This window comes from Rhinolophus sinicus, linkage group LG13, assembly GCF_036562045.2.
Source record: "Rhinolophus sinicus isolate RSC01 linkage group LG13, ASM3656204v1, whole genome shotgun sequence".
NCBI classification, from domain to species: Eukaryota; Metazoa; Chordata; class Mammalia; order Chiroptera; family Rhinolophidae; genus Rhinolophus; species Rhinolophus sinicus.
In genome coordinates this window covers 28,619,196-28,643,938 of record NC_133762.1, presented here as the reverse complement: position 1 = coordinate 28,643,938, position 24,743 = coordinate 28,619,196, and the positions used below count along the sequence as shown (strand labels likewise).

The window sequence follows — 24,743 nt, the reverse complement described above, 5'->3', positions numbered from 1 at the left end:
AGTTTAAGATGAGCCATCCTTGGGGACCGCCTACTCTTGCCCCAGGATGTGGCCCCCACCTCTCTCATGGTTGACTTGGCTCTTCTCACTGCAGGGGGAGGAAAGTTCTCTTTAGCATGCGAGGTGCTACACAGGGGCAGTTTCCCCCTGGGAGTACTGGTTCAGAGAGCAGAGCAACGAGGGGGCGGAGCCTTGGGGGCCTGGCAGGGGTTCCGGGGGCCAAAGAGAGAGAAAGTAGAGAAGCGTGACAGGAGCTGAAGGATCAGGCACTGGGCCCAGGAAGGCGGGGGCACCCTGGGGTCTGCCCTGGGTTCTTCACGATCAGAAGCACTGGGAAGAATCTAGGCCGGTCCCTGGACATTGGTTCTGGTTTATTTGACAGGAACAAGTAGCTCAGACAGTGGGGAGGGTGGCATTGCTGTTGGTGGCCCTGTGCCCGGGACTTGAGGTCCTTGTGCTTTGGTGGCAGGCACAGTCTTAAACAGAGGGTTGGGGGAGCAGGATGCACAGCCCAGGCCCCTCTGCCTCTCACAGGATGTTCATGCAAACATTTCCGCAGAAGGTTGAACAGCATATAGTATCTGATTTTGATCACTTTAGGAAATATGAGCAGCGGTTGTTGCAGATATACACTGGGCCGCTTCTCACACGCCTTGATGCCTAAAAGGAGCAGGAGCAGAGTCAATGGAATCAGACCCACAGAGGAGTTTTCTCAGCTTAAATCTCCTTATGATCCCAGAATTCACGTCCTACTCGTGACATTTTAGACTTGTCAGGAAACTTACTCTCTGTCTCACACCAAATCCTAGTAATCAGTTCTACCTTAAATCCATTACCCCCGTTCTCCCCCAATAGATCTCAATGCCTGGGCTTCCTGGACCCTCTCCACACACGGCAGCCAGGACCCTGTCTCCGTATTAGTCATGGCCTTGGTGAAGTCACCTTCATGGAATCTATACTCTGACCCTGAAAACTCAGTGAAGTCTGAGACATCCTGCAAACCCGCCCCACTCGTGAGAATTTGCAGGGTCCTGACAGGAAGCTGAACTTGCCTCTCCCCGCGCTCTCCTCTTGTCACTGTCACAGTCTAGTTTCCCGCACCTTCCCCAACACAACACCTTTAATATTTATCTTCCATTGTCACCATTGTGGCCCCTCTGATAAATTTAACTTGACCCTGAACACCCCAAAATTTAATTTCCCGGTGTCTACTCATTCTACACCTGCTCCCATAAACGTCTCCGGAAGTTGACCTGTCACGTACATGCATAAGTCAAAGAATAGTTGTTGTTTTTTCCCTTCTGATTCTCAGCTCCTTTCACTGTTATACGTACCATATATCTCTGGGTTTTTGGAATGGAGACTAAAAAGATGTAGATTCCCGTCCGCCCCATCACTAGTCGCAGAGTCAGTAAAGGGGCTGGAGGGCCATGTTTGGGAGAGCCCAGAGTCTTCATAGTGCCGTGGTCAGAGCAGGACGTGCTGAAAGGTGCCAATCCCAGGTCCTCCTTAGCTGGACACAGCCCTCCTCCCTCCTCCCCATCGCTGCCCCCAGCCCATCACCTACTCTGCATTTTCTTCTGACGACTGCGGGGCCCTCCCTGGGCCTGCAGCAGCAGCAATACACAGAGAAGCAGGATGGGCAGCAGCGCCCGGGTGGGCATGACTCTGGCCAGAGCAGTGAGCTCTAAGTCTGGCCCAGACTTCCCTGGAGAGCTGGTGGGAGGAGGGAAGGCAAGAAAGGACCGGTTATCCTGGGCTCCTCCCGGCCCCCACTGGCCAGGCCCGGGCAGGGTAAGGAGACCTTGTTCCCTCCCCTGTGCCTGCTCCTTCGGTGGCCTGTTCTCTGTGGGCCCTGGGCTTCTGCAGAGATGGCTCCTCCTGTTGCATAACTAACCCTGGCCTTTTGCAAACAGATTTTCATTCCTGAAAGATGTAATGTTTTCTACATTCTAATTACAAAATAATTTACAGAATTAAAAAAAAAACACATTATTTGTATAACTATGGAAACAACCTAAGTCCATTATCGGATGAATGAATAAAGAAGTGGTACATACACACACACACACACACACACACACACACACACACACAGGAATATTACTGAGCCATGAAAAAGAAGGAATCCTGCCATTTGTAACAACTTGGATGAAACTTGGGGCATTTGATAAGTGAAAAAATCAGACACAAAAAACAAATACCATATTGTATCACTTATATGTAAAATCTAAATATCTGAACTCATAGAAACAGAGAGGAGAGTGGTGATTACCAAGGGGTGTTATTTGGGGGGGAAGGGAGATGTAGGGCAAAGGGTACAAAGTTCTAGTTACAAGATTAATTGAATCTAAGGATCTAATGTACAGCACAATGATTATAACTAATAATACTTCATTATATACTTGAAAGTTGCCAAGAGAGCAGATCTTAAATGTTCTCACCATAAAAAAATAATAATAATGTGATCTGATGGAGGTATTAGAAAACAGTATGTTAGTAATCATTTGCATTATATAAATGTATCAAATTAACATGTTATACACCTTAAACTTACACAATGTTATATGTCAATTATATCTTAATAAAGATGAAAAACTTGATATATATTAAATATATGTGATATAAAACACATATGTATTTTTCCAGCTTTATTAAGATACAATTGAAATATATGAATTATATCTTAATAAAGCTGGAAAATATGTAATACACATGTATGTATTTTCCAGCTTTATTATTACATATTAATTATAATCAATATAATAACATATATTATATATTGTATAATTAATTAATAATCAATATATCAGAGAGAGACACTATAGGAGGACATGGAAAGAATGGGGGCACACAGTATCTTAAAACTCAGAGGATACACCTGGGTATACTGGATGTCTTGGCCAGTTAATGGAGACCAGACTCTGCCTTCAGCCACACCAATGCTTTCACCATGGATCCATGAGTAGAACAGCCATGATGACAGAGATGTAGGCTATGTATAGGCTCATCAGCACGAGCTCACAACCACCAAAGCTGATGTACCTACTGCTTTGCTGAATGTACAACCGGGCAGCAGCACAGACCAAGGCTGAGCCCTTGATACAGCACCAGTCCTCAGGATGTGAATCCGCCCCTTGAGGCAAGTTTATTGCATCAGGCCCATTCCTCGTAGGAAAGGGAGTGACTCATCTTGACTGAGATAGACACATATTCTGGTATCATGATTTGGCTTTTCTGTCTGCCATGCCTCAGCCAACACCACTATGTGATGGCTAAAAGAGTGTCTGATGTACTGACATGGGATTCCATGAACTATTGCTTCAGGCCAGTTGACAAATTTTACATCAGAAGAGGTGCGATAACAGGTCCATAATCCCAAGATCCCGTGGTCATATCCTATACTATATCACCCAGAATTAGTCAACCTGACACAGTTGTGGATTGGCCTGAAGAAGCATAGAAATTGCCAGTTTGGAGATGACACCTGCAAAGATGGAGCATTTACCTTCTGGTTGGGAAATATACCTTGAACCAAAGGCCATTGTATGCTTCAATGTCACCAATAGACAGAATACATGAGTCCAGAACCAAGGAACTATAAGTAGCCATACTCCACATCACCCCCAGGAATTTGTGCTTCTTATCCCTGCAATGGTAGGTTCTGCATTAAGAAGTTTTGGGTTCCAGAAAGCAGTGCTTACATCAAATAGATCTAAAAGACAGATATAGAACACTCCACTCAAGAACAAGAGAATACATATTCTTCTCAACTACCAAAAAGTGTGATACTGGCTTAAGGATAGACATACAGATCAATGGAGTAGAACTGAGAGACCGAACATAGACTGATACACCTATGGCCAATTGATTTTTACAAAGGATGCCAAGACCAAGAACAGTCACTTCAACAAATGGTACTGGGACACTGAGTATTCACATACAAATGAATGAAATTAGACCTCTAACTCTCACCATATACAAAACTAATTCAAAGTTGATCTACAGCTTAAATGTGGGCAATAAAATTCTTGAAAGAAAATATAGAGGTAAATCACCATGACTTTGGATTAGGCAACGGATTCTTAGAAATGACACAAAAACACAGCAACAAAAGGAAAAATAGATAAATTGGACTTCAACAGATTTAAAAAAACATTTGTGCCTCAAATGACTTTATTTAAAAAATGAAAAGACAATTTGCAAAGTGGAAGAAAATATTTTAAAATCATATATTTGAAAAGGGTCTAATATCCAGAATATATAAAGAACTCCTGCAATTCATGAAGGAAAACACAAACAACCCAGTTACAAAATGGCAAAGGACTTGAATAGATATTTTTCCAAAGAATATATAAAAATTGTCAGCCATTATGTAAGAAGATTCTCAACATCACCAATTATTAAGGAAATACAAATCAAAACCACAATGTGATACCAACCACTTCACACTCATACGGATGGCTATAATCCAAAAAAAGGAAAATAACAAGTGTTGGCAAGGATGTGGAGAAATTGGAACCCTCATGTATGAGTGATAAAAATGTTAAATGGTTCAACCATTGTGAAAAGAGTTTGTAGTTTCCTCAAAAAGTTAAACATATAAAGTTTAACTATACTATATAAAGTTAAACATATGATCCATCAATTCCACTCTTAGGTATATACTCAAAATTGAAAATAGGTACTAAACACACACACACACACACACACACACACACACATAACTTGTATGCAAATGTTCATACTGCACTATTTGCAATCACCAAAGGGTGGAAACAACCCGATGTCCATCAACAGATGAATGGATAAGCAAATTGTGTTATATACCAACAAAGGAATACTATTCAGATGTAAAAATAAATGAAGTACTGATACATACTACAACATGAATGAGCCTCAACAAAATTCAAAAGCATGACAACACATTCTGTTATAGGAAACACATGCTCACCTGGTTGGTGATAAAAGATGTTTATGAGCTACTTAAGGCAGACACTTTCTTAAAAGGAGAAACTTAAGAACTTTTCATTTTAAATCAGGTATCAGACAAGATTACAAACTATCACCACTTCTATACAATAATGTATGGAGGTCCTGGCCTGCACAATGAGGCATTAAAAATAGCATAAAGTTTGAAGAGGAAAAATGCGAATTATTATTTGCAGATGATGACAGACTCCACAGCACATTGGAAAAGCATACACCAAGAAATTATAATAAACAATGGGAAACTTAGCAAGGCAACTAGTTACAGTTCAACATACAAAAGTTATTTCTCTACACTAACAACAAATGAAAAGACATAACTAAAGAGTTATGGCATAATTTGCAATTTCATTTGAAAATTCAAGCCTCTAGGAATAAATATGACAAAGACATGCCAGAACTCCACTTGGGAAAAATTATAGAATTTTTGTGAAAGAACATTAACAAGACCTAGATGGATGAGAGATATAAGGAGGTCAAGATTAGGGGGGTGAGAGGGGTGTCGATTTGAAATCGCGGCTTGGTCCTGGAGTGGGCGTGGTTGGGAGGTGCTTGGATTTCTGCCATGCCCTCCTGATTGGAATACATAGTGAAAAGCCAGTCACAGCAGGTCTTCACTTTTCCCTCCTTCCCGTTCTTCTCCCCAAGCTGGGCCTGGTCAAACCCAGCAGTCTTTAGCCAGGAGTTACCACCAGTCCCACCAGCATCATGAAGCCGGTGCTGCTTCTGCACTACCTGCTGTTGACTTGCCTAGCACCACACCTGGTGCCTGGAAGCCCCCGGGAATACATTCTGAGTAGGTGCTGGGTCTGGGCCCAAGGGAGGGAAGAAGCATCTATAAAGATGAGAGATGAGAGGAACTGAGGGCGGAGAGAGCCTGGGCATACCTCATGAAAAAATACAGTATCATGGTCAAAAGTCCAAGTTTTATTGCCAGCAAGATCTAGATGTGAATCCCTGCTCTGTTGCTTACTGACTGATCTTGGGCAAAGTGTCTGGGGCTCGGATTTTATCCCTGTAATGCAAATAATGGTATTGGGATAGCTGGGAGGAAAAACTGAGATGATAATGCATGCAGACATGGAGCACACTTCCTGGACCATGGTAAGTGCTCGATAAGCATTAACCACTATAAACGTTATCAGCCTCATCACCCCGCTGATTCTTGCTGCCCTGGTTCCTTCATGGATGCTTGGGCCAACTTTTCAAGCATTAAAACAGAGAACAAAATGAAGTTGGTAGAACTCAAGCTGGCACCGACATAAGCTCAGTCTTGGATGATGTTTTGGGAAGGAAGGAAAGAAAGTCTTGCATTTTATTTCATATTTTTAAAACTCAGAGGTACCTGCGCAATTACCTGTGACTAGTATCGTGTCATACATCTCAGCAGTCACCATTACCCAGCTCAACCTAACAAGAGCACTGACGACAGTGAGGTTGACCTTGACCAATACCAAGTGGGAATTGGACTGTTCTTCATCATGCCGGCAGTCTTCTGTGGGGAGAGCATCTTCAGAATATTGGGAGCTCAGAGCAGGGATATGTGTGGTATCGAATGTGCTGAGATAGGCAGGATCCTGCTTTAGGGGGGTCTCAAAGAAGGCATGCAGGTTTATAAGACTGAGGGAGGTGAAGCAAGCTGCAAGAGAATGGGGGTGTCCAGGGTAGAGTTAATTGGAGAATCAAGGACTTCAAACTTGAGGAGAGGCACAAAGAGACTTTTGGAAAGATGGGTAAGTGCTATGAGTGACATTGGGACCAGATACCCAGAAGAGCAGTCAAAACTTGAGACGGTCAACCTTTCTGAGACCCCTGGCTCATGGACTCCTTCCCTACATTGTTTCATTGAACCCAAGCTGTCCAAAGTGGGGATGAATTTCAATGTCTTACACTAACCCAGTGAACCATGGGACGACTAGGAGGCCCAGAGTAACTCTGCGTGCTGGTCTCTACCAGGTTGTCAACAGCTTGGGCCTTGGTTTCTTTCACCCCGTCCCTGGTGCCATTTGTTGTTACAATTATAGCCCTACCTTCATTCATTTATTCTCTTCAGATCAGCAAGATATCCTATAGACCCCCTTCTAATTGCAAATACCTGCAGAGCAGTAAATCAACAGGGGCTTATGGAAGGTCCCATCTATGACATTTGCCCCAAAGAAAGGGCAAGTCACAGGGCACAAAATGTAAGGCCTGGCTGGGCTTGGATAAAGGGGTTAATGGGACCCATACTAATGCTTTGGAATCAGGAACAGAGAAGATTGTGATTTGGAGGCCTGGGGCAGGCTCTCCTGGTAGAGATGGTGTTGGCATTGACCTAAGTACTATGAGGTTGGTGGCAATGGAATGTCAGCATGAAGATGTATTTTCTTCTCTGACAGTAGAAAGTGGGGGCATCCTGATGTTCTCGCTTCCTGGTCAGTAGAGATCTGGGAAGAGGGAGAAGCGGATCTTTGATCCCAGAAGCTGACCCCATTCTGAAATACCCACCCTCTCTTCCAGTGAAAGAGGTCACCCCTGGAACTCGTTTGTGATTCGAGTTCCAGCATTCTGATACCAGTACCTTGAGTATACTGTGTGGTCTTCATCCTTTCCCAAAACCTTCCCTCAACACAAATAACCCATGTTAGGTCAACCCTAGGATAAACCATATTGGTAGGAGAGGCTTTACGACTTGCTTGAGACTACAACATGAGTTAGTGCAAATGGGCCTACACACCCCTCTCTTGTTCACTATGTACACCATTCATTCTCTTGAACTGGACACACCCAGTGTCTATGCGGACCTGGCATCTGATCTGCAAGGATGGGGAATGACCAATGGGTGCATGGTTCTGATGAACTCTGTCTTTGATCCAACATCCAAGCCCTGGTTTTCCTTGCTTAGAGCTTCAGTGCAAGGCAGCAGCTAAGGACAAAATCTTATTCTGCCTCCCTGTGACCACACAGGGAGATCAGGGTGGCCGGTTTCCTGGCAGTTCCTTGGGCTTTTGGAGTTCTGGTACTCCAGCCTGTTGTTTAGGCCCTTCTCTTTTCTGTGCTGTGTTGCAGAATATATCTTGGAACCTCCACCCTGCAGAATAGAGCCTGGAAACTGTACTCAGTTCTGTACAATGCAGGAAGATTGCCCAAAAGGACTTCAGTGCTGTTCTACCTTCTGTGGGATAATCTGTACATTAAACAACTATCTAACCCGAAAAAGGTAAGGGGCTTCTCACATTCACACCTCACCCTGGAGCTGCTGGTGGGAGCTCAACAGAAGAGCCTCTTACCAGCCCCTACAACGGATCTCTTTTTCTCTCTAACATTCTCCTTCTCTTTACCAAGAATAATTTCCATAAATGCCATGATTAAGAGCTTTCCTCCACTGCCGAAATACATCATTATTCTCCCCCCAATACTACTCTGTGAATCTCTGAATCTGCCTCTCTGAACACACCCACAAGCCCCTCCACCGACAGACCCTGCTCTGTCCCACCTTTATCTTGGGGCCTGGGCCACTGTATCTGGGACTGCAAGTGTCACCAAAATCTCCAAATGAAATTGTTCCATTTTTGCTCGACTTCTCTCACCAAACACCATCCTTTGGCCCCCAGTGTTCTGGGTTCTGCAGATCCTCCAACTCAAGGGAAGCTTTGGTTAATCGCTGCAGGAGTGGGGGGGTGGCACCAGCCCCAAGTCTGCTGACTGGACCCCAAGTCTGCTGACTGGAGAGCACTCCCAGAGCAGACAATGGTCACTAGGGAGCTGATGACACATCTGGTTTCTAATCCTGTCTTGAAATTATGTCTTTGTATGACCTTGAGTAAGACAGTGCCCCATTTGTGCCTTTCTTTTTCTCATGCATAAACTGGGGACTCTTCTTTCCAACCTTGCAAGATTGTTGTAAGGCCTAAATGAGGTCCCCAAAGACCTACAAGGCAGAAGACTCAACCAGTGAGCTTCTAAACTGCTTGTTCTCTGCTGTGTTCCCTGCGCTGAGCACAATGCCTCGCATATGAGACAAGATACAGAGGAAGGTGTATGGACCCAGAGTCAGATATCTGGACTCAAACCCTGGCTCCACTACTTCTCAGTTGAGTGATCTCAGGGAAGTTAATCCACCTCTCCCAAGGCATCAGCTTTCTCATCTTTAAGACTGGAAATTAATAGTGAGATTAAAATAGATACCCCATGCAAGCTCTACAGAATAATCACTCGGTACGTTTTAGCATGCAGGCAGACACTTCTTTCGCAAGAGACTGGCGCTTGCAATGAAACCCCACATCTTTCAAGGCTCCATCATCGAAGCAGAAGCTTAAGTGTGACTCTCTGTTATCTCTGGGTTATTGGAGGTTCTGCTTTCCCTATGGCAGAAGAGCTTCGCTTCATGGTCTCGTTTTAAAGATGGAAGTAATGGAAAATAAAAAACTGTGTCTCTAAGAACAAAACTTCACCAGATAATATTTGAAAATAATTTTCTTCTACAGACCCAGACACAGAAGCTTGAGAAAGAGAATGATAAGCAACTGATGCATGTTTCTAAGGGCATTTAGTAAGTATCGGGGTTTGGCCTGGCATTTCTGGGGTGAGTTTTCCCAGTTGCCCTCCTCTAGCCTCTCTAGAGGCACCACCATTCTCACAAGGTTAGAATAGCCTTTCTCATCCAGATTGCACCCCTCCTCCGTTATCCCTCCCTGGGGCTATGTTCTCACTCCCTGGGGCAGGACGCAGTCCAGGGTTAGTTATTAAACACAGAGCAGCATGAGGGCAGAGTGATGCCCCGGGGGAGCCCAGGAACTCAGAGCTGAGCCTGTGCCAGGGAACGGGCCCTGCCAGCCTTCGGGTTGACAGTGCCCTGGGCAGGGAATCAAGCTGAGCTCTTCACACTCTGTGTGGCCTTGGCCAGCTCGCTGTCTATCTCTGAGACCATCAGCTTCTTCATGTGAAAGATGAAGAGGACATCTGTGCCTCGAGTGTTGTGAGGATTACATGAGGTCATGTGAAATGGAAGAACTTGGTTGTTGCAAAGACTCCACAAAGGTTAGAAGCTGCCAGCAAGTTACTCTTTCTGGGTTCTAGATTTTTCCTCTTAAACAAAAAAAAGATCGTGCTTACTACTTTACCAGTATTATAAGAAAGCTGAGCAAAATGGAGTCCTCTTTAACTCTGCCACCAAAGCAAAGCTACTATTCATCACTTGGTGGATTTTGTTTCAGACTGTTTGGGGGGAAAATGAGGAGTTTAGTCTTCTAACAGTCCTTCTGAAGTCAACAGAGTTTCCAAGTTAGAATGGTGGTATTTCCACTTAGACTGTCTTTATTTTATTTTTTAAGTTTATTGGGGTGACAACTGTTAGTAAAGTTACATAGGTTTCAGGTGTACAATTCTGTAACAGATCATCTATATATCACATTGTGTGTTCACCACCCAGAGTCAGTTCTCCTTCCATCACCATACATTTGATCCCTCTTACCCTCATCTCCCACCCCCTTTACCCCCACCTTCTGGTAACCACTAAAGTATTGTCTGTTAGACTGTCTTTTTATTAACTCTATATGAAGGAATTCAATAAATGGCCGCAAACGGAGGCCAGTGGAAGAATGTAAGTGTGTGAACACACTTTCACTCTTGCTCAGGCCTTGGTGAGTCAGCCGTGCTAACTTCCTCTGCACCTCGTACATCATTAATTGCTCAGGTCACACACTGGTCACCAGTGGATGCATCACCATTGTTACATAATCCAGGGCTCGTGCAGCTCATAGTAAGAACCCAGGTGTTATACCCAGGTGAAAGGCAACTAAAGGTGGCTAGTGCGACTATGTAGCGTATTTTTGTTGCTGTTTCAGGGTTATATGGCTGTGTGTATAAGAGCCTTAGTAAGGTTCATCTCAACGCATTGCCCAAAGAGGCAGGACTTCATTTTGGATGGGCAGAAAAACATCGCCATGAACCTGAGTGTATCGTCCATGGAACCGGCACCCCCATGCTGTTAGCTTCTCTTAGAGTCAGCTAAGACTGTACCCTTTGATTCATCTCATTAACTGCAATATCTGTTAGATCCCTGTGTCAGAGTATTTGCTTTCCCTGGTCCTGCAGCCTGTCCTTTGCAGAATGGTTCCACTCAACTGACCATCACTGCTCTGGAGACCCTGGTGTTGGCTGGGAAGTTCGGGTGAGGAAGGAGATGGCAGTGCCAGGGAGGGCCTGAGAAAAATGCTGGTCTTGTTCCCAGATCATGCCATGTTGAGGTTCCTATGGTGGCCAGGAACGGAGCACAGACAGCCCATGCAGACCTTGGCACAGCCTTCCCACACGACCTGGGGCTCTGATGGGTGTTGCCAAGGGCTGCCAATGTTTTCAATGGAAACTAACATTTTAGCCGTGACAGGCTTCATCTCATTTGGTCCTCACATCAACCATAATACCCCGTGTACAGACAAGGAAACTGAAGATCATGGAGTTAAAGTAACAAGCTCAGCATTAGACAACTGGTCAATGGCAGAGCTGGACTATAAACCCAATGCTTGGGATGTCTTCCCAAGGGCTTGCCGCCTTGGGCGGCTCAGTTCCCTTCTACTGAGTGTGTGGTCAGTTTCCTGTTTCCACTGAATTTTCCCACTGATGCTCTTTCTACTGCTTCCAACTCAGGCCTCCTATCTCCTCATTCCCTTTCACATTTAGAAACCTGCCTCACTCCCCTGGGTATCTCTCCAAGATTCCAGGTACTGTCTCCCTCTATGCTCTGACTCTAGCTCTTTCTCTGCCTGGAACGTCTTTGTCTCACTTTCCTGATGCACTTCCGCTCATGGTTCAAGTTTCATATTAAATAAAAATCGCCATGGCAACGTCACCAATTCACCCCAGACGGAATGGGTCATTCTCTTTGTCCTTTCACAGCACCCTCTCTTGCCCCTATAGTCACCCTTAGCGTACTGTACTGTAATTGTTTAACTTAGTATTTTCTCTGTCTAGAATATGAGTTTTGTAAAAGCAGGAACTGTGTCTGACTTCTTTGCCACAAAACACTAGAATCAAACACCATGTTTTGCACATAGTGAGACTACAATTCCGACTTTTCAAATGGGGTGTGAAGGAGACTGGCAAGGAGCAGACTAATCTGACATTTGATGAATTGTTCTCCCAAAGAAAATCTTCACTGCACAGCCCAGAACCCCTCAGGTATCAGCTGCCCACCTCACTTTTCCAGCTGGACTCAACCTCCTTTTATACATCGTTTTTCTTAAAGACTAATTTATATTTGCTTTTGAAAACTTAGAATAGGCTGAAAACCAAACAAAAAAGAAGCTTGGAAATATCAGTTCCTGAGGGGTACTGGGACAGAGTAAGGTCTAAGGGTCCTGTTTGCTCAGGGACTCAGTCCAGCTCTGCCCTTGCTGACCTGGGGATGCTGGGTATCTCTACCTCCTCCCGGCCCCAGTCTCTTCATCTGCACATAGAGCTAAATAACACTTACCCTCAGGAGTGTCATGAGGTGAAATGAGATGACACAGGCAAAGCACATACATAGCCCAGTGCCTGGCAAAGGCCTACGGAGAATGTTATTATTATTATTATTCATGTCCCCGCAATCCTTTTTTTACCCAAAGTTCTTGTTTTATAAAGGGATCAAAGTGTGTGTTCCACCTTATATTCTATGTTTTAAAAAATTTCCCTAGGTTCCATATAAACTAGCTCCCAAAGAAGACAAGCACAGGGTCTCTGGTCTTTGAAATATCTTCTAAGATGGAACGAGGCATAATTATGGAAAGTACTCCATCCCTGAAAGACAACGTGATTAAACCACGTGAGGAAGGACCAGCTAACTGAACAAGGATCTCAATTCTTCTCCTAAACCTTCCGCAACTATAGACGATGTCGCTTCCCTCTGCAAATCCCATGCGAATGTTACCAACTTGAATATTTGTGGTCACCTCGTCCACTATTCCACTTCCCCCCCACCAATCACATGCCCTCCAAATGGACTTTTCCCAAGATTGATTTATCACAATTCCACGTCCTACTCCTCTCTTCTGTGACACCCTTCTAATCTGGCTGATCCTTGATGAACTCTGGCCCAGACCTGGAAACATCATTCAGGACACTTTGCAGGCTCCTTCACCATCATGAGCTGGCCAGAGGTGGTTCAAGTGGACCTCTTGAGCCAGGCCTCTCACACTGCTTGGAGAACATTTACAATAAAGAGATGAACTTAAATACTATAAAAGCATAATGCATCCGATGTACTCATACTTCGCATTTCATAAAAATGTCCCTTCTGAGTGACTCTGAAAATTTTAGAAAATTATGATACTATAAACAGTGTTTGTGAAAGGATAGATGGAAGGGAGCTAGGAAGACTGAAGCAGGAGGACAAGAAAGAAGGGCTGTGGTTCTTATATCCCACCATTTAAATATTGTGAAAGAAGGCTCAACTACAAAGCACCTAATTACTCCCCTGGACCACTTTCCAGAAAACTGTCCACTCAGTAGAGTCAGAGATAGGTCCCACATCCCATCAGTCTTTTCTCATCATTTAGGTGCTCCCTCCTGAACTAAGAACAAAATTGTGGGTTCTGACTACAGGGGGAGAATACCTCCTAGGGCATTCGGAAATCTAAGAGTCTAGCCTCACAATATCTGTCTCTTAGGGTAAAAGCTAAGGCCAGCATGTAACTCACGCTGGGGTCACAGTGCTGCTCTTACTATCTATTCTAGAGCAGTGAGAAAAGCACCAAGAAGTCTTCATGAACCTCTTGCTTGATCCTATTGGAAGAAAGTGGGAGCTGAGACTGTTCTTTAAATTGGGACCTAAATTCTTGGTGGCTCCTCTTGCATAGAGTTTCCATCTTCCCTCACTTCACTACCTCTCAGCCCTCAGGGCAGGACAGGATGTGCCAAGTACCCAACTATGATGCTAATGAACCAAGAGGGACTTTGGGTCCCCAGAGCCTCATCCCAGGCTTTCCACCTTCAAAGCAACAGGGTGTCCTGGAAAAGAATCATTTCATTTCATTTAATATGAAGACCTGAGTTCAAATCAGTTTATGATTTTAGTCATTGATTTATTGATATTCAACTGTGTTTCAGAAGGATTTCAGGCAGCTTACCAAGATTTGTAATACATAGTATGAAAAAAACAAAAACAAATTTAGTCTTTACAAGGAAAACAGAGCAAAGGAAATATCAGGATAGCAAAGTTTGATAGAACTGTGGAGATCAACTTAGTGACTCATGCTACAGGACCACGGACACTAGCTATGAGCTATCATGAAATTGGCTGTAAGCTTTTGTAATAAGAGCACAATAAGGGAGCATAATTACACAGTTTAGAGTAAACATGAGGTTAACCCAAGAAGATACTCAAGAAAAGTGGAAATATTCATGGTAGTAAATGGCAAAAGGCACAAGCTCTTCCCCATGTTCTCAAAGAGGAACACTGTGTGGTAAGGTGAACGACACTTTCCACGACAGCCTCATGTCAATTCCAGGAAGCGTTTCCTGGAGATGCTGCTTCAAGGGCGATCAAGCATAGGCTGACAACACACAATTCAGCGACAATAGTTCTTTGGAAGCCCAACATAGTGAAATCCACGAATGTTCAAGGAATCCAGAAAAAACAAAAACGAGCTAATTAGCCCCCTTTTCCCACAGGCCTCCACAAATTTCTTTTTCTTAGTCCACTTTCAGGACGGTATGGAGAAGCAATAAATCTGACACCACTCTCCCCTGTAAGATCTGGCTTGCAAATACATTTTGAGCTTGGCTGCAAAGGCTGATTTACTACAAAACTCATGAAGCTTGAACTTCAAGTCCTTCACTTGTGCCTCCCAAGGCTCAGTGCAGTTTCCTCCCAGGATGAGAAGAGGAAGGAGCAACCCATCCAAGCATGGAGTGAGGCAGCACTGTCCCAGCCCACAGGGATATACTGCATGCCGTAATGGTGGTGTGAATGCACTACGGCATTCGCATCTGGACAACCTCCACGGACAATCTGCCCTTGGTGGCACTCATCAAGCAAATTGATCCTATGCTTGGCCCCAGGAGAAATATCAATCAGATGCTAGACAGCCTCCTGCTTGGGGCCAGCCTTCAAGGCTTCATGGCCACATCGTGAACCTAGGATAAGCACAGGGTGGTGATGAGAACTGGGTAGAGCTGGATTAATGGCTATTAGGCTAGGCTGCAATGAGAGTCCATTAGATCAAGATCAAAGGCCTCGAATTCTCCAAGGGTTTGGCCCAGACAGGTCCACCTGAGCCAGAAACTATGGAGAAGGTTATAGATGCGGTGTTACCAATGTTATGAACCTGGAGAGAATCTTTTCTCAACAACCAATAACTTAATTTTTCATTGAGATATAATTGACATGTAACATTGTGTGGATTTAAGGTATACAATGTGTTGATTTGATACATTTATATATTGCAATATGATCACCATCATAGTGTTAGCTAACATCGCCATCATGGCGCATAATTATTATTTTTTGTAGTGAGAATGATTAAAATCTAGTCTCTTAGCAACTTTAAAGATTATAATAAAGTATCCTAGCCTATAATGATTGTGCTGTGCAGGAGAGCTCCTGGTCTATAATTTTGATCTACCATGCTAGAGCAGAGACTGACTTATCTCTCTGTTCTCTCGATAGAAATAAGATATAAAAATCATTGTCATAAGAAGACATAGAATAATCAGCTACAAAATATAGAAGAAAGGTATCATAAAGATATTTTCTTTCCTTTTTTAAAATTGATATATAGTTGACATACAATATCCTTTGTTTCAGGTTTACATTGTAATGATTTGATATTTATATACATTATGAAATGCTCCCCATGATAAGTTTAGTTACCAACAAAAATTTTGTATGATGTTTAGTCACCATACATCCATCCATGTTGTCATAAATGTCAAGATTTCATTCCTTTTATGGCTAAATAATATTCCACTGTATATGTATGCCACATTCATCTACAATGGACACTTAGGTTGCTTCCAGATCTAAGATGATGATAATAATAATAATAATAATAATAATAATATAGCTTTGCTAGGTAGAGTAATCCTGGTTGTAGGTCCTTGTTTTTCATCACTATGGGAGCTCCCAAATAACCTGATTTTAAAATTGACAAAGGGCCTAAATAGACATTTTTCCAAAAAGATATAAAAATGGCCAACAAGTACATGAAAAGTTGCCCAATTTCACTGCTCATTAAGGAAATGCTTATGCTAGACATAAGATTAATATATAACATGAATTACATTTTTGTACATCAGAAGCAAATAGAAAGAAATATAATGTTTAAAGATACCATTTACAATAATATTAAAAATATAAATGAGATTGCAGGGGATGCCAAACGGCTCAGTTGGTTAGAGTGCGAGCTCTTAACAACGGGGTTGCCGGTTCGATTCCCACATGGGCCAGTGAGCTGTGCCCTCCACAACTAGAATGAAGTCAATGAGCTGCCGCTGAGCTGCCGGTGGGGCAGTCGGATGGCTCAGCTGGTTAGAGGGTGAGCTCTTAACAACGAGGTTGAAAACGGCGACTGGACTTGGAGCTGAGCTGTGCCCTCCACTAGATTGAAGGACAGCGACTTGACTTGGAGCTGATGGGCCCTGGAGAAACACACTGTTCCTCAATATTCCCCAATTTAAAAAAAATTGTTTATAATGAGATTGCAATACCTGCATGAGAAATATCATAAAACTTTCTTGGAAGATCTTAATGAAAACCAATATAGATGAAAAACTATATACCAAAGACAATATTGTAAAAATGTCACTCCTCAAATTGATCTGTAAATCCAAGGCATTCAAATCAATATCCAAGATGGGTCTTTTGAAGAACTTAACAACTGACTCTAAAATTTATATGAAAATTCCAAATCCTAAGATAATTCAAAATTCAAGGGAGTGAAAAATGGTTTTGGAGGAAGAATATACAATGGAGTGAAATAAAGAGCTCAGAAATAATAATCCCACATATATAAGTGAAGTTGTCATATAACTAGATAAAAGAGGAACTCATTAATAAATGGTCTGGAACCGTTGAAAAAAATGAAATTGAACCTTTATTTCATATCTTACCAAAAACAGTCAACTTCAGATGGTTTAAGGGTATAAATGTGAAAATCAAAATTTAAAAACTCCTACAAGAAAGCAGAGCTAAGGTGTTCTGTGTTCCTAGGTAATGAGTTCCTAGTGTAGTGAGTTCAAATCTTGTTTTCAGGACATAATAGATGTGTGACCTTGTACATATAACTTAACCTCAGCCTCAGCTTCTTCATGTGTAAATGATGAGAATAACTGTGCTTAACCCATGGGGAGCATGTGATAATTCAAGGATTGTGTGTGTGTGTGTGTGTGTGTGTGTGTGTGTGTACAGAGGGTGCCAAAAAATGTATACACATTTTTAAAAAGGCAAAAACTATTAAAATTGTAATAATATATACCTATAACAAAAGATGAATACAAGTCATATGTATACATTTTTTGGCACCCTGGTACATATATATATATATACACACATATATATGGCTTAAAATAGTTCCGAGCAGGAAGGAAGTACTATAAGGGTTAGTTACTATTATTACGATTATTGTGTTTGGTACATTCTTTCTGTTGCACCAGGATCCGTCTCTTACTCTTGTGGAAGGTTAAAGAGAGGAAAAGAAGCAATTCTCTTTTAATTCTTTGCTCTGATGCTCTACCCTCCATGGCTACACATACACAGAGGCTCTGGTCCTTTAGTTTCTATGGTTTCCACATCAACATGGGACTCACTGTGAGGGGTCTAATCAGCCTGGGGCCTTCAGCTTCATGGCTGGGTACCCAAGTATTCACTGTTCAACTCAACACCTAGTAATGTCCCGTCCTGGCCCTTGGGGTAAGTGGGTTCGGCCCTCTCAAGGTTCAAGCCCAAAACATAACATCAGAAGACTCTCCTACCTGCTGCTTGCTGCACCATGAAGCCTGCTGAGCTGGGAGTTCTGCTAGGGCTCTGCATCTTCTTCTTGCGGACTAGCCCATTAATGGGTGGTGTTTCTAGACTTGCTGAACAGCTGTGTGGAAAATTCAAAGGTATGAACTTGAAAGAGAAAATACATTCAAAGACCAATTATGGATGAGGGAGAAAGTGTGGCAAAAAATGTGATATCCGGGTGGTCCAGGAAGTTCCTCCTTTTGTGTCAATACCCAGAGACTCTTAGTCCCTCGACTCGGGGTATAACTTACTCCAGGGGTCTTGTGGTTGTCTGATGAGAAAAAAGAAACTAGGATGCAAATAAGTCCTTTCCAGATGAGGCTCTCCTTCGTAGGGGTTCCAAAGACTGCAAGTATTTTGAATGAAGGGTTTCATGGTAAATTTCAAAGATTCTAGAACAATCAAGAGTATGTATTGAGATGAGAGAAAAAGGGGACTGCAACTGAACAAATTGAGGCATTTTCAATATCTGAGCTCTGGGCACAGAGAACACTTGAACACATGATCCCTGTTTAGAGGAGCTCAGAACGTAGACGTGAAAGGTGATGAAGCTTTCATCCGCAGAAAATGTGTACAGGCTCAGTGCTTCCAGAGTGTGGGGAGGCGGCTCAGTCTACACTGTGAGCCAGACACCCCAAATTCTGGCCCCACCACTTAGCAAATGTGTGCCCTTCATCAAGTCACTCAATCACTTACCATCCCTTAGTCTCAGTTTCCCCTATGTAAAGTGTAGATCAGAAAAATTGCCTGCTGCAGAGGGTGTTTGTATGAAATAAGATTATGCATGTAACTCTGCCTAAATAGCTACTTTTACCAGGGAGTAAATTCCAGACTGGCCACTTGAATAGAATAAATAACAATCTCCCAGTTGCCAATACAACCCTGTTGTTGCTGCTTTAGTCACTTTGTTATGTGACTCTTATCCATAAAAGCAGAAGGTACGCCTCTCTGAGAAGGCAACAGGGAGAAAGATGACAGGATATGACAGCAAAAGAATATTATCCCCAAGGTTATGTATCTTGATATGAATCCTTCGAGGACAGCAGCAGGCACAGTTACCTGAAATTTGGGGTGTAGATAGTATAGTGAGTATATGAAAACTGGAACATGAGCATTCTGAATCATAGGTCCGTCCCACATGAGCAGTTAAGAGGAGAGAAAGGTGAAGGTGTGGAGAAGCAGGAGACTGTGCTTTAATAAAACATAAGATGTGAAACGGGAACTGCCATGGCCCGGGCGGCCAGGAGGGCTCAGCCTGAGGGGGAAGGGTGAGGAGACTGAGGAAAGACACAGAGACAGGAAAGCTGGGATCGAGAGGTCCACCGTCCACGGGTGGCGGAGCAGTGACGCAGTCTTTATTTCACACACAGTTTTTATACAGTCTTAGAATAGTTGTCTATACAAACAAGTATTAGCAGAACAAGCAGGTATTATTAGAACATTTTGTTTTGTGTATTGGCCAGTTTGTATGTCTGTGACTGCATTAGTGTTATCTTGTACTTTCTGGGAACATTGCTGAGGCGAGGCTTCCCATGGGAATGACCTTGCAGCTGCAAAGGCCTTTGTCAGCTCACAACCCTCTCCCCACAGGAACCTCATGACTTTGCACAAAATCACTGTTCTTCAGTGATTTTGAATATAGGAATATTTCCAGACTAACATGAGGAATTTTTAAGGGCCCCATGAAAACAAGCTCTCCCGCTGAGTCCTAACTAAGTCTCCCTAACTCCATGGGCACCTCTCATGTAGATCCCTGCAAGATGGGAATGAATTCTGGCAGCTGTTACGAAGTCCACGTTAGATATTTCTACAACAAAACGTCCAAAAGATGTGAACATTTTATCTTCTCTGGCTGTGACGGCAACCTTAACAACTACAAGCTTAAAATAGAGTGTCAAATAGCCTGTGTGGCAGAATACAAAAAAGTAAGGAATCCAGTCTTGTCCTTGGTCCTTGGGGGGAGGGAAAGGAGAGGTGCTGGGATCCCAAGATAAAACATGGTTTGGGAATGGGAAGGCTTAAGAGTTGGGTTGGATCTCAGCATCGTTTGTCATTTTGCAGTTAGGAAATCAAAAGTCCACCCTTTGTTGGATAATTGCCATGTGCCAGGCACTAGGCCAAGCAGTTTACATATATTGGTATAATTTAACATTAAAATCACCCTAAGGTAGATGTGTATTATTATTTTCATGTGGCAGATGAGGAAACCAAGCCCAGCAGAGGTAACTAACTGGCCCAAGGTGACATTATTAAATGGCATAGGAAGGTTTCTAACTAGATCTGATGATCACCCAGGACTTAACCATCCTACATGTACAAGGTCACCCAAACCCAATCACTGTACTCTCAGATCCATGAACTCTGTGTAGCAATATGTTACTTTATACAACTAAGCTAGCTCCCAGCCCTCACTTGAGCGTTCCCGTCATAGGAGCTAGAAGAAGGTCCATGGAAACCCAGAGGGCAATGGTATGGCTGATTCCCAGGAGAGTGAAACAGAGAGTGGCCTTAGGAGTAACTCAAAAGTAGACATTTTGTTTTATTAATTTAATATTTTTAGTGAATCTTTGCAGTGCCTGGCACATAGTAGGCAATGAGTACGTCATGGAAAGAGATGGCATCCTCTGGGTTTCCCTTGAGATAAAGATGAATCCATGGAGATTAATGAATCCATGGAGACTTTGCAAAACCTATTAACACAGATCTGTTATGTTTTGTTTTGGTTTGTTGTTTTTTTTACTTAAACAGGTTCCACAAGCCTAAGGGAGGTGCTCGAGATACTCAATACACCATCTGAATACAGATGTAAGAAAATTCAGACAAATTTTATGATCTTTGTAATATTTCCATACTCCTTGAAACTCCCATGTGTTTGCTGTTTTCCTGACTTTAGTTTTGTCTTTCCTGAGAAATAATTGTATGACCATTAAAATGAAAGAACCTTTGTGTCAGCCCTCCTTCCTCTCTGAAATCTCTCCCCTTGCCTTATCCAGCGTTGGAATATCAGCTGGTCCTATCCATTAGCTCCCCTCTCTCTCCTGAACCATTCCTCATATATACATACAATATTTACACTCTCAGATGTGACAAGCAAATCTGTATAGGTTTGTATCACCTCCCCTCTCAGGTTGAGCTACTTAGTGGACCCAAAGCACCAAATCTGTGCTCCTGTTTTTTCCTTGAAATCAAACCGAGCAGCAAACCTCACACTCACATGAAATGGTCTTGCTCTCATACAAATTTTTCTTTGTGATGTTTCCTGATTCATGTCCCACAAGCCAGGAGCCCCAATTAGTTTAACTCTCCCACTGACTTGATCCAAATTTTCGTATAGTTCTATATGGACATTTTTTAGTACTTCAGTCATTGACATTTGACTTGGCTATTCTCAGTGCTTCTGAAAGAAGAACCCAAAACATCAGTGCAGTGACTCTGTTTCAACCACCAAAAGAACGGTCATCCAAATGCTGGTGGTCAAGTCTTGTGAATATGCTACAAGATTCAGCATGGCCATGATCTTCCCAGCAATAAGCTACTCAGCTGGATCATTTCGTCTCTGAATTTTTTCAGGCATCCTTTCCCTGCATCCCTTCTCTGTCCTTCTTATTGACAAAGTCCAATCCCTTACCTGTGAATTGCATCCTGGACTAATTGTATCCTGGTGGCGAGGGCCATCATCAGAGGCCTTGTAAACCAGGGAGACCCTGTAACTAGATCTGCAAGCCTGGTCTCTGCGCAGTCTTAAGAAGAAAACCAGTCCCCTAAATTGAGACAATTTTCTGCAAAAATTCTGATTACTTCAAGATCAGACTCTCAAGCCGGCCCGGTGGCTCAGGCGGTTAGAGCTCCGTGCTCCTAACTCCGAAGGTTGCCAGTTCGATTCTCACATGGGCCAGTGGGCTCTCAACCACAAGGTTGCCAGTTGGACTCCTCGACTCCCGCAAGGGATGGTGGGCAGCACCCCCTGCAACTAACAATGGCAACTGGACCTGGAGCTGAGCTGTGCCCTCCACAACTAAGACTGAAAGGACAACACCTTGACTTGGAAAAAGTCCTGGAAGTACACACTGTTCCCCAATAAAGTCCCGTTCCCCTTCCCCAATAAAATCTTTAAAAATAAAAGATCAGACTCTCATCAAGACAGTTTACTCTGAACAAGTAAAGCTCTAATTCTGGTATATTTCCACTTTGGTGACAATCCTAGAACTGCAAATCATTCTTGAATCCAATCAGCTGCGGGAGACATGCTATGGACTCTGAAATCAAAGACTAGACTAATCTGACTAGTCCACATAAATGCACCAAGAGAGAGTGACACATCACATACAAGTGATCTTCAATACGTTGACAGCAGGTACCTCATCAGAAACTTTAGAAGCCCTAAGTAGGCAGTGAGCCAATATAGTCAAAATGCTAGGAAAAAATAACCTGTCAACTAAAACTCCTACATCTGACAAACCTGTCCTTCCAAAGTGAGGGTGGAGGGGGTGGAGGCAACATAGGAGGTTCCTAAACTCCCTTCTTCCCATGGACATATGGAATGTACAGCTACACATAGAACAATTACCTCTGTAAGAAATCCGGAAACTAGATGAGTGATTCCTACATATCAGGAGAATGAGAAAATACCCATATTGAAACAAGTAGGAAAGCCTGAGACACACTCTCATCATAAACCTAACCCCCAGCACAAATGCCATACAATCAGGAAGGAACTCCAACTCTCAGCTTCTCCCTGAGGAGCAAAGTGTTAGGAACCCAAATTTAGTGCCCCAACTTTTAAGACTCCCACCTGAGGAATAAGCCCCCAAAACACCCAGCTCTGAAAGCTAATTAGGCTTGCATCCACAAGACCAGAAGACTATAGCAAACAAAGAAGCAGTTGTTAATGAGTGTGCAAGCACTCATTGTGACTGCCCCCGGCCTTAGTGCAGAGGGAAAAAGCAAAATTGCCTTCTCCCAATCTTTCCCTGATATGGGTCCATCTGCATACTTTGAGTGGCAGTCTGCCAAAGAACAATAGATTCAGAAGATACCATATTTTGCCGTGTACAATACACACTTTTTGGCCCAAATTTGTGAGGGAAAAGGAAGAATTCACATTATACATGGGTAGTACTAATTCCATATCTATATAAATGTTTTTAATTCTTTTATTTATGTTTATGAATTAAAAATGTAACTCTAAAAATCAATACCTCTAGAAATCAATAACAATAGCAATATGCAAAATAATACCCTGGAATACAATCATAGGTTTTGTTGAACTTACAATGAACTTGCAACAATGAAGAGTTCTTGGCCTTCTATGATGGGTAAATATCATAAATTTGTTACTGGTACATAAAATTTCTTGTACCTTGTATCTGTTCTTGTGTTTTGTAATTATTTGTTACATAAAATTTCTTGTACCATAATATGTTAAAAAATAAATGCTAAAATCCTGTTATAATACAAAAAACAAGTACCTAAATGTAAACAAATAAAAATTTGAATTAAAAAATTTAAATAAATGATTTTTTTCTCTGAAAGTTTGGCTCAAATCTGTGGGTGCACATTGTACACGGGAGCCCATTATACACAACAAAATACGGTAATTGTCAATGAATGTTTGAGAGAGCTTATCAGTATAGTCATCTCACCAGGGCGGTGGGTTTGCTCAGTGGTTAGAGCGCAGTGCTCATAACACCAAGGTCACTGGTTTGATTCCCACATGGGCAGTGAGCTGCGCCCTCCACAACTATATTGAAAAAGAATGACTTGATTTGGAGCTGAGCTGCAACCAGACTGAAAAAAAAAAAAAACACAACTTGACTTAAAGCTGAGCTGCACTTTCCACAACTAAATTGAAAACGACTTAATGTGGAGCTGATTGGTCCTGGAAAAACACACTGTTCCCCAATATTCCCCAATAAAAATTTTTTTAAAAAATCATCTCACTAGTAAAATCAGCATTTATTTAAATTCTATGCATGTATATTAATGAACTCAGGCATTCTGTTGTATATTGAGTTAGTCTGAATAATTTCATTTTATGGAGATTATTTGTATAGTTTTACCAATTATCTCCTAACAAATTTTTCTTTTCCACGTCTGAGTTCTATCCTTTCCACATCCTTATTATTGAAAATGTTTGTTTCTTCTCTGTTTTTCTTGGCCATTCTTGCTAAAGTTTTATCTATTTTAACGGTGTTTTTAAAGTACAAACTTCTAATTTTATTTAGCAATCTTCGTGTTTCTCTAATTCATTAAGTTCAACTACTATGTTCATCAATATCTTCTTTCTTTATATTTCTTTGGCTGGTTTTGTTCCAGTTTCTTAGGTTCAAGGCTACATTAACTTACTTTCAAATTTTTCATTTGTATGTTAAAGCACTGACAGGTTATTTAACGACTAACTGTTCATTATAGAGATGCTGATGCCCTGAGCCATGATCCCTAGTTGTGGGGGAGGTGGAGGCTGAGGTTCAGCGGTAGAGCTCTGATGAACTATGACCTTGCAAGCTACATGGCTGGGTACCCAAGCACATTCTGTCCTACTCCCTGGGCTGATTCTGGATGCACCAGAACCCTGCCCAGGCTTGGGCCCTGGGGAGATGAAATCGGAGATATGAGTTCAACTCCTCCCAAGAAAAGGAGCTCTGTCCCCAAGATATAATTTCAGCCCAGTCCAGGACTCTCGTATCTTATATCTGCAACACCATGAAGCCAGAATTGATCTACTTTTTTCTGTTGCTCCTCATCTTTTCCATGCCCCTTCGTACACTTTCAGGTTTCCTGGTCCCTCTAA

At 42.6% G+C, this 24,743-nt stretch overlaps 2 protein-coding genes and 1 pseudogene across 2 annotated transcripts; 2 read left to right on the top strand and 1 right to left on the bottom strand.

Moving 5' to 3' along the window:
• Positions 1-202: 202 nt before the first annotated feature.
• On the bottom strand, positions 203-18,032 carry LOC109457035 (protein WFDC10B; annotated as a pseudogene).
• Positions 5,660-9,914, top strand: WFDC13 (WAP four-disulfide core domain 13). The gene is made up of 3 exons (XM_074317341.1): positions 5,660-5,785; positions 8,038-8,188; positions 9,875-9,914. The coding sequence occupies exons 1-3, from the start codon at positions 5,698-5,700 to the stop codon at positions 9,912-9,914; spliced, it is 279 nt and encodes a 92-aa protein (XP_074173442.1). The 5' UTR covers positions 5,660-5,697.
• Positions 17,937-24,743, top strand: SPINT4 (serine peptidase inhibitor, Kunitz type 4). Its single transcript, XM_074317340.1, has 3 exons — positions 17,937-18,051; positions 19,703-19,878; positions 24,726-24,743. Exons 1-3 carry the CDS (start codon positions 17,937-17,939, stop codon positions 24,741-24,743), a joined length of 309 nt encoding a protein of 102 aa, XP_074173441.1.

What these genes read in the sequence shown, in the direction of transcription:
- WFDC13 (XM_074317341.1), top strand. Translation starts at nt 5,698, where the DNA reads ATGAAGCCGGTGCTGCTTCTGCACTACCTGCTGTTGACTTGCCTAGCA. An exon ending in CCCCCGGGAATACATTCTGA is followed by an intron (nt 5,786 to 8,037) that starts GTAGGTGCTGGG and finishes GCTGTGTTGCAG; the next exon opens with AATATATCTTGGAACCTCCA. An exon ending in AACTATCTAACCCGAAAAAG is followed by an intron (nt 8,189 to 9,874) that starts GTAAGGGGCTTC and finishes GGCCTTGGCCAG; the next exon opens with CTCGCTGTCTATCTCTGAGA.
- SPINT4 (XM_074317340.1), top strand. Translation starts at nt 17,937, where the DNA reads ATGAAGCCTGCTGAGCTGGGAGTTCTGCTAGGGCTCTGCATCTTCTTC. An exon ending in GCTGTGTGGAAAATTCAAAG is followed by an intron (nt 18,052 to 19,702) that starts GTATGAACTTGA and finishes CCTCTCATGTAG; the next exon opens with ATCCCTGCAAGATGGGAATG.